The sequence below is a fragment of the Eptesicus fuscus genome, chromosome 12, assembly GCF_027574615.1.
Source record: "Eptesicus fuscus isolate TK198812 chromosome 12, DD_ASM_mEF_20220401, whole genome shotgun sequence".
Classification (NCBI taxonomy): domain Eukaryota; kingdom Metazoa; phylum Chordata; class Mammalia; order Chiroptera; family Vespertilionidae; genus Eptesicus; species Eptesicus fuscus.
The window spans coordinates 53,414,488-53,431,917 of NC_072484.1; the positions used below are offsets into that span (position 1 = coordinate 53,414,488).

At 58.6% G+C, this 17,430-nt stretch overlaps 1 protein-coding gene across 1 annotated transcript in view; it reads left to right on the plus strand.

The window, feature by feature from the left end:
- KCNG2 (potassium voltage-gated channel modifier subfamily G member 2) overlaps positions 1 to 16,162 on the plus strand; it is a 33,787-nt gene extending 17,625 nt beyond the window's left edge. The window contains 3 exon segments of the mRNA XM_054723871.1: positions 591 to 645; positions 648 to 1,256; positions 14,989 to 16,162. Of these exon segments, the coding sequence (XP_054579846.1) occupies positions 619 to 645; positions 648 to 1,256; positions 14,989 to 15,792 (1,440 nt within the window). The 5' untranslated portion in view covers positions 591 to 618 and the 3' untranslated portion in view covers positions 15,793 to 16,162.
- Positions 16,163 to 17,430: the final 1,268 nt, after the last annotated feature.

Here is a 17,430-nt window from a genome sequence, read left to right on the forward strand (position 1 = left end):
GGCTGGGATGGTAAAGTCTCTTTTCAGATTTAAAACCGCCCTCTTTCCCCCTTGACCTTTACTGGATGGTGATCAGGTAACAAGCTGGTGTCAGGCCCCCGCCCAGATCTCCTGAGGCATCCTCCGCAGGGTGGGCTAGTCTCAGTCTAGGACAGTGATGGGCAACCTTTTGAGCTTGGTGTGTCAAACTTCGCCAAAAAACTGAGCATAACTCGGGTAGTGTGTCACTTTGAGGAAAAAACATTATTTCGCAAATGTTTCATCCTCAGGAGCAGCAAATGTTTCATCCTTGGCATGCGGCCGCTGAGGCGGCCGCGTGTCATCAGAAATGGCTACGCGTGTCAGTGCTGACACGCGTGTCATAGGTTCACCATCACTGGTCTAGGAGATAAATTGAGGCACGCCGCCACTTAACCTGGGTCTGAAGGAAAGGCTGTGGTCCTCTGTTTGGGCCACCTGCAGACGGCAGGTATGCAGGAGGGAAGAACCAAGTGGGCAGAGGAGTCCTTGGTTCCACTGGGTCACCAGGCCCAGGGTCTCATGCGTGGTCAAGTGTCCCCAACCCTAACGTGAACCCGTTCCTTCCGCAGGCCCAGCCTCCTGACCCCAGCGCTGCGCATGGGGCCATGGCCCTGCTCCCCGGGCCCGCGGAGCCCCCTGGCGGCGGCGGGGCCCGCGCCCGGCACGTCATCATCAATGTAGGCGGCTGCAGGGTGCGCCTGGCCTGGGCCGCGCTGGCACGCTGTCCCCTCGCGCGCCTCGAGCGCCTGCGCGCCTGCCGCGGCCACGACGAGCTGCTGCGTGTGTGCGACGACTACGACGTGAGCCGCGACGAGTTCTTCTTCGACCGCAGCCCGTGCGCCTTCCGCGCCATCGTGGCGCTGCTGCGCGCCGGCAAGCTGCGGCTGCTGCGCGGCCCGTGCGCGCTGGCCTTCCGGGACGAGCTGGCCTACTGGGGCATCGACGAGGCGCGGCTGGAGCGCTGCTGCCTGCGCCGCCTGCGCCGCCGGGAGGAGGAGGCGGCCGAGGCGCGCGCGGGGCCGGCGGAGCGCGCAGTGCCAGGGAGTCCCGGCTGCGCCCTGGCGCCACACGGGCGTCTGGCGCGCGGCCGTCGGCGACTGCGCGACGTGGTGGACAACCCGCACTCGGGGCTGGCCGGCAAGCTCTTCGCCTGCGTGTCTGTGGCCTTCGTGGCCGTCACGGCGGTCGGCCTCTGCCTGAGCACCATGCCGGACATCCGCGCGGAGGAGGAGCGGGTGAGTGGGGCCGAGGCTGGGTTGGGAGCCGGAGCCAGGCTGGGGTGCTCTGGCAAAGGATAGGGCAGTGGGGGCAAGGTCTAGGCCTGGCTCTGGGACAGGGACCGGGGCCTGGAGGCAGCTGGGTGGAGGGAGTTCTGCCGAGTGACCAGGGTCTAGGAAACCCCTCTGTCGCTGGTGGTTGCACCCACAGCACTGGGCCCACCTTGGCCTGCTCGGTAATGTGCCCCGGGTGAGCCCTTCTCCCAGGCTTACATCTCTGCTAGGCTGTGCGCTGACGGGGGACACTCCCATTACAGCCATCTCCAAGAATTCAGCCAGGCTGGACTGGTCTCTCCCACAGGCCCTGGAGCTTGGTCAACAAGGGGCTGAGCACATTCAGTATCTTAAGGTCTGGAGAGTTGTGTGCTCATGTGCCGTCATCTTGGAGGATGGGGCCTCTTTGAGGGCTCCAGAGCCAGGGCCAGCCTCTCGCCTCAGGCAAAGCCAGACCTGGCTTTGTCCAGACGCCCGGGGTCATTTCTGAGCACAGGGTGGACTTCCCATCCCCCTTCTGTCCTGTGAGAATGGCAGCACGGGAACATGGGTGGAAAGGTCAGCGTCTGTGAACCCAGGGCTGCGTTGTTCAGGACATGGTCAGGGAAGCCTGGGTGTGTGTTGTCCAAGTGGGTGGGTTACGGGAAGAGGGCGCACCAGTGTTTGAAGGACATTGCTGAGTGTTGTCCTGAAAGCTGACCCTGCACTTCCTTATGGCGGGCAGGGTTTGGGATCTGCCTGCCCCAACCCCTCCGCAGTCCCCAGTTCCCACCCGCTAGGAGCTGGGCACTGGCTCTGAATTGAGCCCTACCTCGGGCAGGGCAGCTCATCACGGGAGCCTCAAATGCTGGGGAGTCCACTCCTTATTAAGACAGTGAGGAGCTGAAGGGAGATGTCCCATGTCCTCCAGGAACATTAGCTGTTATCTGGCTTGACCACGAGTTGTGGCATCCCTCACTGCAGATTACATTTGAATGTAAATTTCAGGAAATTGGTTTGTCATCCTTCCCTGTTTGCCTATCTGATTCCTGTCTCTTTCCAGTTGCATTAACCAGGCCCAAATATCGGATTATGCTGCTAAAACACTTATACTTCATTTTTCGAAGTAGCAATAATGCCATACAATATGCAGGATGGAAGCCATTTAGATGAAGGTCAGAAAACAGGAGGCCTTAGGCCTGCTTCAACCAGTGACAGCACTGAGGCCAAGCCGGCCCGTGCAGAACCCTCTAGGGTGTGCACGTGTATCCGAGTCGCCCACCATTCTGGTCTGTCCCCCTAACCTTCCCCATTTCCCAAAGCACCACTTCACACTACTGGGGTGCGCTGTCTCACCAGTCCCGGCATCAGATTAAACAGCATTAACCCAGTGTTGGTGAGCACATGTGCCGTCCACCACCTTGTGAGGGGACTTGATGAAGCACCTGGGCCACTGCTCCTCCGAGGTGCTGAGTCAGAAGTCAGTGTTGTCACTGCCGTGGGAAGGAAACGTTTTATGTTTCATCAACGTGTGTATGAGTGTGATAAAATATACACAAAATTTACCATCTTTACCATATTTAAGCATGCTGTTTCGTGGTACTAAGTACACTCAGCGTGGTGTGCAGCCGCCACCACCATCTGTCCCCATGAAACAACTCCCCAGTGTCCCTCCCCAGCCCCCGGGACCCACCGTCCACTCTCTGTCTCTGTGATGTTGACCGCTCCAGGCACCTCACATAACTAGATCCTAAGGTAATTGTCCCGTTGTGACTGGCTTATTTCGCTCAGCATGAAATCCTCCCGGTTCATCCGTGTAGCACGTGTCAGAGTCTCCTTCCTTCCTAAGGCTGGGCAGCATCCCACTGTGCACATGGACCGCATTGGGCTTACCCACCTTTCCACCAGTGGACACTGGGTTGCTTCCTCCTCTTGGCTGTGGTGAAGATGCTGCTGTTAACGTGGGTACGGCCGGGGCACAGCCCTTGGGAGGCCTGCGCGTCCATTGTTCTGGCATGAGTGGCTGTTGTGTGAAGTGCTGCTGCCAGCGTGCCTGGGAGATGGAGGCAGCATGAAGAACATGAAGTGCTCTGGGCCTCGTCCTGGAGAGCAGCAAGCACAGCCAGTCACAGGCACCACTTCACCCGCACAGAGGGCTCTGGGTGGGACTGAGGGGCTTCTAGGAAGAGCCCCTCCCACCCTGAGGGGGCCCGGCCTCCATAGAAGGCTCCAGACCTGGTGCTGAGGACATCCCTCTTAATGCCTGGCTCTGCACAGTCAGGACGAGTTTTGGGGTCTGGGGGAGCTGAGGTGCAGGAGTTGGTGGGCTGGTTCCTATGGAGGCTCCAGGGAGAATCCCCCATGCCCTTTCAGCTTGTCCCCATGCCCCTCCTCCATCCTCAGAGCCATCACTCTGGTCCTTCTCCATCACTGCCTCCGACTGAGGGACCTGTGACCGCACTGGGCCCCCTGTAGCCAGCACTCCCTGCAGCTCAGGGTCCTTACCTTCATCCCACCTGCACGGCCCTCCTGACACAGGAGGTGACAGCCACGGTCAAGGGGCCAGGACTTGGATGTCCTCCTGGCTTACAGAGCTGCCCACAGCTGGGATGACATGTAAAGGCTGTTTCCGCTGCTTGTCCTCCAGGCCCCGTCTGGGTCAGCAGCCTTGCCCACACACCCTGTGCTGTGCTCATGATCCCACACTCAGCAGACGTGAGATGTTTCTTCTTCCTGTTTGGGGGCTCTGAGGGCGTGGGAACCTAGAGCGGAGACTCGGTGCTGTGACACCAGAGTTGGCCTTTGCGGAGTCTCTGGAAAGAACTGTGGCTTCGCTTGGAGATAAGGTGAAGTGTCTAAGGAGCGAAGACCTGTGATGTGCCGACTATAACGGGAAGGCACGGGAACAGTGCCCAGAAAACTTGTGGAACACTCAATCCTAAATTATCTTGGAGCAAAACATTCGCCATGTGTCACCAACAGCTCCGAGAACTAAGAACGAAGCATCTTCAACAAAATTAAATGTGCTTCCTCATGGCACCTCCAGCCAGAGAGAGGGGAGCAGGCCGCCGGCCCGTCCCCACCACACCCATGTCCCCCAGCTGCATGTGACCCTCAGGGCCGTGGCCGTCACCTGCGGGACCTGGAAGGCATGTACCCAGGACCCACCTTGCCCCGTCCGAGAAGGTCTTCACCTCACATCGCCGCGAGCAAGGCTCCCTCCTCAGCGCCAGTCCTCAGCAGGACCATCCACGCCACGTTCATGGCTTCTGGGGAAGGAAAAGCTTGGGGGTTCCCAGAGCCAGGCCTTGGGGTAGAAATACCAAAACCCTAAACATCCACTGAAAGTTCTCCTAGGTCTTCTGACCCAAAAATGTACCTTCTAACAGCAAAACCCTCGCAGCGGGAGCCTTGCTTTGTTCTCAGGAGAAACCGTCACAGCAGTGATACCCGGAGACGTTTCTGCCGCTCGCTCCCAGGCTGGAGCCGGCAGACAAGTCGATGTTTTGATGCCACGTGCTTGGAGGCCCTGGGGTCAGAGCTGGAGGTGGTGTCTGTCACCCTGTCACTGAGCAGACACCAGGCTCAGTGGGAAGGGGCTCCTCCGGGCCCGTGGACAGCGAGGCAGGGCTGACCCAAACCTCCCAGCCCCTGTCACTGTAGAAGCCCCAAGCCAGAGGGGAGACCCCCACGTCCCACTGCCTCTGTGGCGTCTCCAGTGGGTCTGCAGCCTGCGCTTCTCTGCCTGCCACACGGCCAGGGCTAACACGCTGTGCTCAGGGCCTGGGCACCTTGACGGGGCACCCGGTGAGCATACGTGTGTGACCAGAGCACCCCACCTACTGTGGAATAGCCTGAAAGCGAGTATTGATTCTCCTGAGAATGTGTGTCTGGAGTGAAATTGTTGACAATGGCACAGTCATTGGGTCTAGCGTTCTCTCCACAGCCAGGAGAGGTCAAGGCCAGTCCAGGGGTAGGCGGTTGTGGGTGTTGTGGCATGACCTAGAGGAGAGGCCTTCCAGCGGTGGAGGGTGTGGACAGACGCTGGTGTCCCAGGAGACAGCTCGGGGATTCTGCTGTGTGGTGGTGGCCGGGGTGCTGCTCGGAGACCATGCTGAGCTCCCGCGCTGAGACCGGGGTCTGGTGGGTGGTGGGCGGGCTGTGCTGCTCGGAAGCTCTCAAGCCCTTTTCACTGCAGCTGATGTCTGGCTCAGTGAGTCGATTTTCTTCCTTTAAACCCACGTGATTAAATCAAGACCTGCATAATTAGTTATAGATTTCACGACCGGGATTTCAGTGATTGAATTCACTGAGCACATTTGGCGGCGGCATGGGAAGCTGGTGACAACGTTTCTGCTGCCTGTGGGCACACATCGAGCTCTGCCAGCCTCCTCCTGGGGGAGAGCTTTGCTGTCTCTGAGCCGTATTAGGTTCTCAGAAAACAGAACCAACAGGAGAGACGTATACAGGGTGGGCAGAAGAGGGTTTGCCTTGTGAGTAGGCGAAACAACTTATTCTTGTATTATTTTATTATGTACTGTATTATTTTACGTACAAACCATTGTAAACCTACTTTTGCCCCTCCCTGTATATTTACATTTTATAAAGTGCTGGCTCGCACCAGGACGGAGGCTGAGAACACCTGAGACCCCGGGGTTGGCAGGCTGGAGACCCAGGAAGACCCAAAGAAGGTGGCCCACACGCCAGGGAGGTCAGCCTTTTGGTTCCGTTCAGTCCTTCGACTGATGGGACGAGGCCCACCCACACCAGCAGGACGATTGGCTTTCCTGGAGCTTAGCAACTCCAACATTTACCTCACCCAGAGGCCCCCTCCCAGACAGGCCCAGAGTCACGTCTGACCAGTGCCGGGGCACCCACGGCCCAGGCGAGTTGACACATGAAATGAGCCATTGCCCTCGCTATCTCACGGTCCACGCGTCTGTGGTTTGGGTGGGAAGTCCTGTTCACTAGCACACCCCTCACGCGCAGGCCCCGAGAGATAACAAATGGCCTTTGGGGATCTGTGGGGCGCCCTCTGCAGGGCCCCCTGGGAGCAGTGGCATGAAGCCTGTCATCACCGGCCCTAAACGCAGCCCCGTAACACAGGGATGTGGGCTGAGCCCTGGGTGAGCAGGGGCTTCTGCGTTAGGAGCCGATTTCTTGGGAAAGAGCAGGCGGAGTGGACTGAATGTTCTGTTGCCCCAGTTTGTACATTGAAACCTGACCCCCTCCCCGATAGTATCAGGAGGCCGGGCCTTTGGAAGGTGATTGGGTCATGAGGTTGGAGCCCCCCTGACTGGGGTGGTGAGTCCCACTAAAGAGCCCCCCAGAGAGCTTGCTCCCCTCCTGCCACGGAAGGACACACAACAGACGATGTCTGAGACCCAGGAAGCAGCCGCACCAGCCCCCGAATCTGCGGGCCCTGGGAGCTTGGACTTCCGGAACCCAGAGAACTAAATACAGTATGTGCTGGGTACGCTGCCGGTCCTGGGGTGCCCTGTTGGCCAAGTTCTGCACCAGGAGTCAGCAACATCCAGTGGCAATATCAAGCCATGGCCGGACCTCGTCGGGAGCCAGACCTGCCTGGGCTCAGGTCCTTTCGCCTCGCCTTTCTCTTCTGCTGCTGAGAGAGGGGAGGCAAGCACCTGGCAGGGGTGCCCATGTCCTGCGAGGCATCAGCCCCGTCCTTGATGCCTGTGCCCTGCCACGCTGCCCAGAATCGTAGTCCAAGGCCCCAGACGGACATCAGCGCCCACGTCTGAGCAACTGCTGCCTGTTTTCATGGAGACCCCACTGTGGACTCTTAGAGGAGCTGAAAACAGCCGGATGTGCCAAGGGATAAACATGAAGCTCAGAACATTTTTTCCCCCTCTACTTTCTGCACAAATTTGGCATCAAAAAAATAAGGGATTTGAGTTTCGGATTTGTGCTTATCTGAAAAATAAAAGACCTATGCTCAAATGCCTAGAATAGAAGCTATAAGATTTTTCCCCCCTATATTCTAAGACTTTATTTTTTAAAGCAGTTTTAGGGTCACAGCAGAATTGAGAGAAAGGTATTAAGATTTCCCACATCCCCCTGCCCCCACCTGCACAGCCTCCCCATTATCCATGTCTCACGCCATGTGGGAAATTTGTGACACTGATGGATCCACTAGTACACAGAGACATCCTTGTCACCTACAGTCCATGGTTTACTTTAGGGTCACTTCTGGAGTACAACCTGTGGGTGTGGACAAATGTATAAAGTCATGTATCCACCATCACAGTGTCACACAGAGTGGCTTCACTGCCCTAAACATCCCCTGTGCTCACCTGTTCATCCCTCCTCCCCTAATCCCTGGCAAACACTGATCTGTTTGTTCACCGTCTCCATCGCTTTGCCTTTTCCAGAAGGTAGTTGCCATCATAATGCAATATGAAGCCTTTTCAGATCGACTTCCTCCACTTAGTCATGTGCATTTCGGGTTCCTTCGGGTCTTTTCATGGCCCGACAGCCCATTTCTTTTTATTGCTGAACAATATTCCATTGTCTGGATGGGCCAGGGTTTATTTATCCATTCCCCTGCTGAGGGACATCTTGGCTGCTCCCAAGTCCTGGCGATTCTCAGAGCAGCAGGGTCACTCCCTCACCCTCCCTCCTGGGGCCTTGGGATCCTTGGGCTGCAGGCAGCTCCCAACAGCCCTGTGGCCTCTGGATGAAGGCACAGCCTCCGCAGAGCAGAGGCCACTGCAGAGCAGAGCCTCTGGGAAGGCTCGGCCTGGGCTCCCTGCCTGCTGCCTCCCTGACTGAGCCGGTGTGCCCAGCAGGCCTGAGCCCTGCTTTTCCTCAACAGCCACCTGGAGGGCACAGGGAGCCAGTCACACTCCTTCAGGAAGCTCCCGGAGCGCCTGCCCGCCCTGGCCCTGCCGGGGACCTAAAGGAAGCAGAACAGTGTGGGGGAGAAGGTGAAAGCAGAGTCTCTGAACATGGGTCTGACGGGAGCCCTGAGCCCACTCAGCCGGATGAGAGCCCCTTCAGACCAGGTGCTCAGGAGTTGAACACTTGGAGGAAAATTACCGAAAACGGGGATGAAACCGTTTTTAAAAGCCTCCCAACTGGAAATTGCTCGCGGTCACAGCATCGAGGGAAGCTCCGCCTCTGGCCTGCTCTCAGTCCAGGTCACAATATTCCATTGTCTGGGTGATGCTCTGCATTCGGGCATCCTCCTGAGAAAACGGAACGAGGAGGTGCAGGCAGGCTCCAGGGGTCCCCAGACACACAGGCACTGCGCTCAGGTGTCCGGCACCCCGGTAGTGCTCGGAGGTCACCGACTTGGGATTCTGGTCCTCAAGAACAGGAGGCCACAACGTGCACCACTTCCTGTGACTCGTGGCGCCAGCCGTGTCCCAAGGGCTCTGCCTGGACCTGGGACAGGATAGCAAGTCCTCACTTCAGAGGTGATTCCTGAGCAGCTGCTGGAAACGGAGCAGACATTTGGGACAGGCCAAGTTGCAGGCAGCTTCTGGTCTCGGGACGGGTCTGTGGAGGGGGCGTGTTGTCCCAGATGCAGCATCAGGGCACAGAGCCCAGGGTAGATGCTGACAGAAGAAAAAATAAAATTCCCAGGCCTGAAAATGACTGTGGCATATCTCCTCCCCAGTGAAGAACACAAGAGCAAACAAGATCCGAGGGCCCAGCAGGGATTTCGTGAGCCTCCCATACGTGGCTGGTGGGGTTGCAGGTGTCAGTATGGGTTCCGTTTCGTCAGCACCCGGACACGTAGCCACTATACCCGTTGTCCTCCATACGGTGAGATTCGTGATGACACTGACGACGAATGTAAGCACACAGCCTGGACCAGCGAGGCAGAGCTCCTGGAGAGGGTCCTGGAACAGAATTCTTCCCAGGGGAACATGGAGGGAGCAGCCAGCAAGCCTGCTGTGCCCACGGCCGCCTGCCGGGCTTTGCAGGGCTGGATTTGCTCAGGAACTTGCCCTTAGGACGTCCATTCAGAGCTGGCCACACTGAGAGTCCTACAGAAAACCTTGGCTCATCTTGTGGGCCCGTGGGCACTGGCTGGTGGGGTGCCCTCTGCCTCTGGCTGCCCAATGCTCAGTGCAGTGGAGGGGAAGGCGCTGCTTGCCTGGAAAAAAAATCGCTTCCTGCAGAACCCAGTCGGAAAGCCTGGGTGTCCGGTCGGTCAGCACCCTGGCGGTTTCATGCCGTGGTCGTGGGGGCTGGGGAAGCGCCCACCCTTGCCGTGCAGAGGGGAGCCTGAGTGTGGCAGTTACTGAATTCCTGGCTGGGCACCGAGCAGAGGACCCCTCAGCCCTGGGCGTCTCTGCCCCCATGGAGAAGCCACGACAGAAACCCCCAAAAAGCGAACGCTCCGCCCTGCGGGGCAGGTGGGACTCAGGCTGCCGGGAGTGGGGAGCAGTGTGCGTGCGCTGGCAGACAGTCTTGAGAACTGGAGGAAGCACCGCGCTTTCCCGCAGAAACGCGGCCCAAGTGAAGGAACTGAATGGAGAGCAGTGGCTGCGACTCAGAACCAACTCTGTGGTTTGGAGCCGTTCTCTCCTGAGATGGACGCCCTCTTCGTGCATTCACGGGGGCACTGCCACCTGTAATCTTGTTCACCTGTGTCTGTAGCGACCAGAGTCGGTCACTCCTGCAGGAATGGGCGGCCCAGTAGGACGGGTTTGCAGCCGTGAGCATCAGGCCGGCTCGGCCACTTCTCAGGGCCCAATCCCGTGGGGCTGGCGGTCCCAGTTCCCTGTCCAGGACGTCTCCCACAGGAGTGAGCTGACAGGGCGGATGGAAGACCAGCTAGGTCAGCTGTGGGAGAGGGTGGGGCACTCTCTCAGGCACTTTTATTTACTTCTTTCCGGAGACAGCTCAGAACCGCAGGGTGGTGACAGGAGAGCGATTGACAGCCTGCTTCAGCACAGGTGACTGAAAGAGCACATTCCTTACTGCTGTGTAAGTGACTGGTGCTATTTTTAAACAATCTGTTCTCCAAAGTCGATTGAATATTCCTACTTTTATGTTTGCACTACAGGAGCCTTTCCCATAGATAATTGGGAAAAATAAACTCACTGCAGTTCAAAGTCAAATTATTATAAGTTTGTAGTTAGTGAAGTGAATTCAGTACTTTCTTCTGGGTATTAACGGGGGGCTAAACACAGATCAGCACACAGTGATGAAGAGGAAACGGGTCGATAGGAGTAGGTGCTGTCTGTAGGATTTATCTGCACAAGGTCTAGTGCACAGTCGCCCTGCTGGTCCATTTTGCTGGCTACACAACATTCCTGATGGATTGATGGAGACAATGTCCAGGAAATACAGAGGCAGTAAAAGGATGTGAACAACTTGGGGGTTAATTACGCACTAGATGAAGAGGGGAGCCTGTGAAGCTCGGGGTCCTTGATGGAACTCTGAGCCAGAACCTCGGACCAGGCTGCAGCTCCGGGGAGCTCAGCTGGTGCCTCCCCGATTGGCTTACAGAGAGGAACCCCCTACTGGCCTCCCTCCATCTCCTGGTTTAATAGAACCAGCGCTGTCCTTGGCAGGGCTCACGCCACTGAATTTTTGATGCTCTGAAATGAGAACAAAGCCGGGGGTGGACGCATGCCGGGTCAGGCCTCTCCCAAGAGGCAGCCGTGACCGCCCCACAGCCTCTGTTACTGAAAAGCCTTGGCCCTGAGCTTCCGTTCATTTTCACTAGAAAATAAAAACAGGGACAGTGCCAAGGGAATACCATGCGGGAGGCCATGCCTTCCAACAGCAGTTTCAGAAACACTTTTCCAAAAGTTGGCTTGGACCAGCTGTCACCATCCTTGGTGTTGGAACCAGCCTGGTCCGTCCCCCGGGCCGCCTCTGCCTGGCGTGGACGGTGCCCTCCAGGGTCTCCTGGCGCTCATCCAGCCCACCTGCCCCGTGTGGGCATGGAGAACATTCCGAGCCATTGTGCTGTTTGGTTGGGTTTTGTAATAGCGGACGGTGCCATCCCCATAAGGGTTAGGGACGCGCACCCATCCACTGTTGGGCAGCCCACCCTCCCACGGCCCCATACGTGTGTCTGTAATTAGCTCAGACTTCTCACATTCAGGGAGCTGCCTCCGTGGGGGCAGCTGACTTTTGGTTCTTGAGCCACAAGTAATTGGAAGAGGCCCAGTTCCGATCCTGGAAAGAAAACAAATTATAAGGAAAGGAGCTGGGACCCAAAGGCAGGGGCTGAGTCACTGGGGATACTAGTGCAGACTCTGCAGGTGGGCACCCAGATCCAGGGCGGTCACTTGTGAGGGCACAGTGTCTTGTGGCCTTTCACCAAGCAGGGAAGTTTGCCCGTTGGACCAGATGTTCACCACAGGCCAGGGCCCAATCCCCTGGGGACACAGCGTTGGCTGGGGGAGCCCAGGGGAGCCTGGGGAGCAGGTCTGGGAGCCAGGGGTCAGGCGGGATGAGGGCGGTAGTCGCGCTCACAGCGTGGGAGCTGGCGCCTGGAGGGAAGGCTGTGTCCAGTGCACGGGGACCAGAGGCCCTGCCAGAAAAGCTGGTGAGGATGGGAGGGTGTTGTCCCCCGCGTTCATGCAGGCATGAGCACACACCTCTTCTCAGAGGAACACCACGGGGACCTGAAGGGTGGTGTGGGGGTGACAGGCCCCACCACTGAGAGAATGGAAATGAGGTCCTGCCACGGCCCCCAAGGCCCCACGTTCTTTCCCTCCAGAAGCGTCGGCTGGAGTCTGTGTCCTCTCCAAATACCCAGGACCTGGGACCAAGCCCTCCCGTCTAGCCCCCGCCGCCCCCAACAGTGGCTGGCCCGGCAGTAGTCAGCGGGTCGCCCTGTCCACCCCAGTGGTCGGTCGGATGGGAGCAGAGGGATCCGGGAGCAGAAACAGTGCTGAGCTGGCTGAGCAGAAGGAGTTTAGAAGGCGCCCAGCTGGACAGGGCAGGGCCACCAGGGTGTTGGGGCAGCTGCACCTGGTGCTCACGCCCATGATAAACTCATGCGGGCACCTGGCGGAGGCCTGATTCACCAAAGCCCCGAATGTCTGTGAAACACAAGCAAAAGCCAGGCGAGTAAATAGGGGGAGGGGGCTTCAAACCGGGTGAGCCAGCTGAAGGGAGATTTATGTCTGACCTGATTTGGGCCACATAGGCCAGATGTGTCAAAGTATGATAAATCGGGGTCTGTTTTCTGGGTTAAAATGTCCAGAAATAGCTACCTCCAATTAACCTGCACAGCTGGTCCTTAAGGAAAGGGCTGGAGGAGCGGGTACCAGGGGATCCACAGGCCTGTCTCCTCCTGAATCCACCAGGATAGGTCTGGCTGCAGGTTGGCACGTGGGGTCTCTCCTGCTGCATCGCCCAGGGTCTGTGCCCTCCCCCCCCCCCAAACACAGTGGTTGAAACCCCCCATGGGGGCTCACACAGAACCTGGCTGGGCACCTGTGCTGAGATTTGGGGCCGGGCCCACAGTCAGCCCAACAAGGGGGTGTTGTATGGGTTGTGTCTGGGGCTGCCGATCACGAGACCACCACAGGTTCCTTGAGGTCATCAGGCTCCTGGTCAGGTGGCGTCCCGGCAGAGATACGTCACTGCTCTGACCTGGTGTCGAGGCTGACTCCATCCACCCTCCTCCCCGTCACCCACTATCCCTGAGGATGGCGGCTTCCCTCCTAAGCCCTTCCTCAGGGCGCAGAGTGGGTTTCTAACCAGGTCTGTCCCAGTCCCCATGGGCCCTGCTGTCTCTTGACTGAAAACTTGTGGATCCGGGTTTTCCCCGAATCCAGTTACTGGGCCCCTGCTCTCGCCAATGCCCCAAGCCAAGGTAATCAGGAATGCCTTTCAACCTCTCTGAGCTTACACCCATAGAGCCCCCCAAGGGGTGTTTCACCCAAGTTCAAGCTCAGAGTCCCCCACCCCCTTTCCTGCTGCCCCATAAGGCTCAGGGCTAGACTCAAAAGCCTTCCCACTGGCCCAGGCAGCATGGGGCAACCAGCCCTAAATATTGGATAAAACTTGACCACCCTCAGGGGATGAACAAGCACCAGAAATTGCTGGAACAAAACCCACCCCAAACCTAGAAGCAACAAGCTGCAACGGGTCTCACGTGGCTGTGAGCTCAGTGGGCCTGGTGCAGGTCTAGGGAGATGCCCCTCCCCATGGCCAGGGAAACGGGGACCCTGCCTCTGAGCCCTGCTCACTGGCTGAACTCAGGAGGGATGCAGAAAGGGTTCTTGTTTAGGGATGATGCCAGGGTGTGGAGCAGGAGGCTCAACACCACCCCCACGAGGGCTCCCAGCCCTCTGCCAGCCCAGAGGGGTCTAGAGTGATGAGCTGGGAGACAGAATCTGTGGGACACTCTGCGGCCCACCCTCATGTCTGGAGGCCACGGAAGCAAGTCCATGGCCAGGGTGTCCAGGCACACCACAGGGACAATGATTAACGTGGAGGCCAAGGTATTGGGTTCTGACAGCTCATTAATGGGAAGGCCAGGCTCTGCTCAATACACAAATCACCCAATAGTGAGTGCCAGTCGGAGGAAGGTTTTCAGGAGCCCAATTTGCCCAGTTCCTTGCAGACCAGTGATACATCAGTGTCTGGCCCTGAAGATTCAAGACAGGACTTGGGGAGCAGCCGTGTGGGGTCCCATCACTTCTGTGCCCTTGAGTACGAAGGTATTGAAAAACTGATTGCTGACCCCCAACCTGTTCTCCGTTTAAGGCGTCAGGCAGGTCCTCAGGTTGCTGTCTCTGGGTGGTGGAAGGTCACCACTGCGGCCCCCAGGCTAATCGCCTGCCGAGAGGGCTCGGGAAGCTGGACAGGCATGAGGGTCTGTCCTCAGTGCCCAGAGGGTCATGAGCCAGGTGGGGGGCACTACAAGGCGCAGGGAGGCCAAGTGGCCCCGGCCTGGGCCCTGGTGGTCTCACCTCCCGTGTGAGGTGGGCCCGGGACTCAGCACAGAGCACATGGTGTCAGCTGAGCCCCTCTTCACCCCACTGGCCTGGGGCTCACCCAGGGGCAGGCTGAGCAGTTGAACCTCTCTCCTCCCCCCAAGCTGGAGCCCTTGGCTTCAGTCTCTGGAGTGGAGTCTCCTCCCAGGGGTGGGGGGAATGGGGTCTTGGTTCTAACAGCAAACTCTTTCCTTCCTTCACAGATTTTCAGATTTTCTTGAATAGATGTTGCATTTCCTTCTTGCCCTTAGGACTGTTTCCAATCTTTAAATGGCTGCTTTTTTAAATGATCTTGACCAGTTTCGCTGGGGATCAGGTCAGCTGAGCACCTGTGGGAGGCCAATACCCAATTAACTTTTTTTGTTGGTAATCCTCACCCGAGGATGTTTATTCCATTGATTTTTAGAGAGAGTGGAAGGGAGGGAAGGAGGGAGGGAGAGAAACATCAATGTGAGAGAGATACATCGATTGGTTGCTTCCCAGACCTGGGCAGGATAGAACCTGAAACCCAGGTGCCTGCCCTTGACCAGGAATTGAACCCACGACCCTTCGTGGGGGTGGGGGCTGGCCGCGTGTTGCACTCTAACCACTGACCCACACCAGCTAGGACTTCCATTAAATCTTTTTTACAGGAATTGGGCATTTTTTGGCTATCCCTGGCCCTCCTGCAGTAGCACACTTGCATGGGTTGGGGTCAGGAGTCAGGGCAGCTGGGTTTGACATCCCTCCGTCATGGGGAACGTCCCTGCCCCAACACGTGTCCCTCTCCTCCCCAGGGCGAGTGCTCCCGCAAATGCCACAACCTCTTCGTGATGGAGACGGTGTGCGTGGCCTGGTTCTCCTTGGAGTTCCTGCTGCGCTCGCTGCAGGCCGAGAACAAGTGCGCCTTCCTGCGGACGCCGCTCAATATCATCGACATCCTGGCCATCCTGCCCTTCTACGTGTCGCTGCTCGTGGGCCTCGCGGCGGGCGGCACGGCGCGGGCAGGCGCGAGCGCGGGTGGCAACAAGCTGCTGGAGCGCGCGGGGCTGGTGCTGCGGCTGCTGCGCGCGCTGCGCGTGCTCTACGTGATGCGCCTGGCGCGCCACTCGCTCGGCCTGCGCTCGCTCGGCCTGACCGTGCGCCGCTGCGCGCGCGAGTTCGGGCTGCTGCTGCTCTTCCTCTGCGTGGCCATGGCCCTGTTCGCGCCGCTCGTGCACCTGGCCGAGCGCGAGCTGGGCGCGCGCCGAGACTTCACCAGCGTGCCGGCCAGCTACTGGTGGGCGGTCATCTCCATGACCACCGTGGGCTACGGCGACATGGTGCCCCGCAGCGTGCCCGGGCAGGTGGTGGCGCTGAGCAGCATCCTCAGCGGCATCCTGCTCATGGCCTTCCCGGTCACCTCCATCTTCCACACCTTCTCGCGCTCCTACTCGGAGCTCAAAGAGCAGCAACAGCGCACCGCCAGCCCCGAGCCGGCCCTGCGCGAGGACAGCACGCGCTCCGCCAGCGCCACGGAGGACAGCTCGCAAGATCCCGAAGGCTCCAGCGAGACTGGGGACTCGGCGGACCTCGCTTGGGCGCGCACAGGGCCAGCCTGACCTGGGCGGACACCCGGTGCTCAGGGGCGGCCGCGGCTGTCCATCACAGGAGGCTGCCCGTCACAAGCTTTAGAAACAGAACTACAGCCCTAGCCTCCCACCGCGCAGAGGGAGAGGAACCGACCTTAGGGGCAGCAGCTCCCAAAGCCCTGAAGGGCCTCGCTCCTGTTGCCCCGTATCCGGTCCAAGTGCATGTTGCTGCGACCAGTGAGGCCCAGAACTCGCCTAGGAGTCAGAGGTGATGTTAAAAGCCAACCTGTGCTTTGAGCAAATTTCCCAGAGGGCACCCCATCCTGTCCTCCTTCCTTTTATTTCCCTTTGGCGTTCTGACTCTATGGCTAGCTAAAAATAAATTCCAGAAGTCCCAGAACTTCCAAGCCTGTAGCAATACCAGGAGGTCACACTGTCCCCAGACCTCAGCCTAACCCTTCCCTGCTATTCAGCCCGAATAGCAGTGGGGGAGTGGGGCGCAGTCCTCGGGGAGGAATTTCCAGGAAAGTGGGGACAGCCCCTTCCAGCTCCTGCCATCTCACCCAGGTGGGCTGTGCCCCAGGGGAGGAAGGCCTTCCCCATGCATTCAGCTCTGCAGAAGCCCACATCCCTGCCATGTGACAGGTACGGAGGTCTCCCACTGAGGCTCACAGCCCTCCAGGTCCTTGGGGGTCCAGCCCTGACCTTTGACCTTTTTCCCTGGCACTATCCTGTGGGCCTCTTCCTAGGTCTTCCCCCCCACACACACAGTTCTCCCCTGAAACGCCTCTGACATCTCAGCTGCCTGGGGACCAGGTGCTATCCTCTGGGATGGTCGACTCCTGTAGGAACACTTCTCTGGCGATCCCGCCCTGGAGGAGATTCAGAGAGGCGATGGGGGCGAGGGGGGGGGGGGGGGCGCTTGGGCCTGCAGGTGCTAGAAGCCTGTTTTCATGGAGGCGTGAACCTTTTCTCCTCTGGAGACAGAGGAATGGAACTCTCCCAATTATGCTGCTTTGCACTTTTTCATTTTAATCAGTTGAGCCATGACACCTGGGACATCGCTGCCACAGACCCTGCCGGAGGAGGACCTGCATCACTCAAGAGGCCCCACGGATGCAGGGCATCCATCCACCACCATCCCTTCCAGCTTTGGGCACGGCCCCAGGTGGAAGACCAGAGCCAGGGGAGGTGGGGGGCAGGGCCAGGGCCAGGGCCAGGATGGGGCCTCCTGCAGAATGTTCCTGCTGTGTGACTACAGCTAATAAAAGTGCCACCTCTCCGGCACAGCTCGCTCCTATCAGGTGGGGAAATAAATGGAGCCGCCCAGGGTGACCAGGTGGGTTCGACACCTGGCCCGACACCTGTTGCCCCACCTGTGTGCACAGCCAGACATGCCCAACTCCCTAGACAGGCATCTACCCTGGACCCTGCAGGTCACTGTCCTTGAGGCTGGTCTGTTCCAGGGGAGCCTGTCCCACAGGATAGGGGCCAGCACTGGGCCCTATGAGGGGTGTCAGTCCAGCCCAGGGAACATGGACTTTTCTGGGCAGAGGCCAGTGCTTAGGGCTGGACCTTCCCTGGAGACCCCAGAGGTGAAATAAGAACACAAGACCCATTATTCACTGTGCCTTGGGCCCCACACGGACTCCATTCACGAGGCCATGC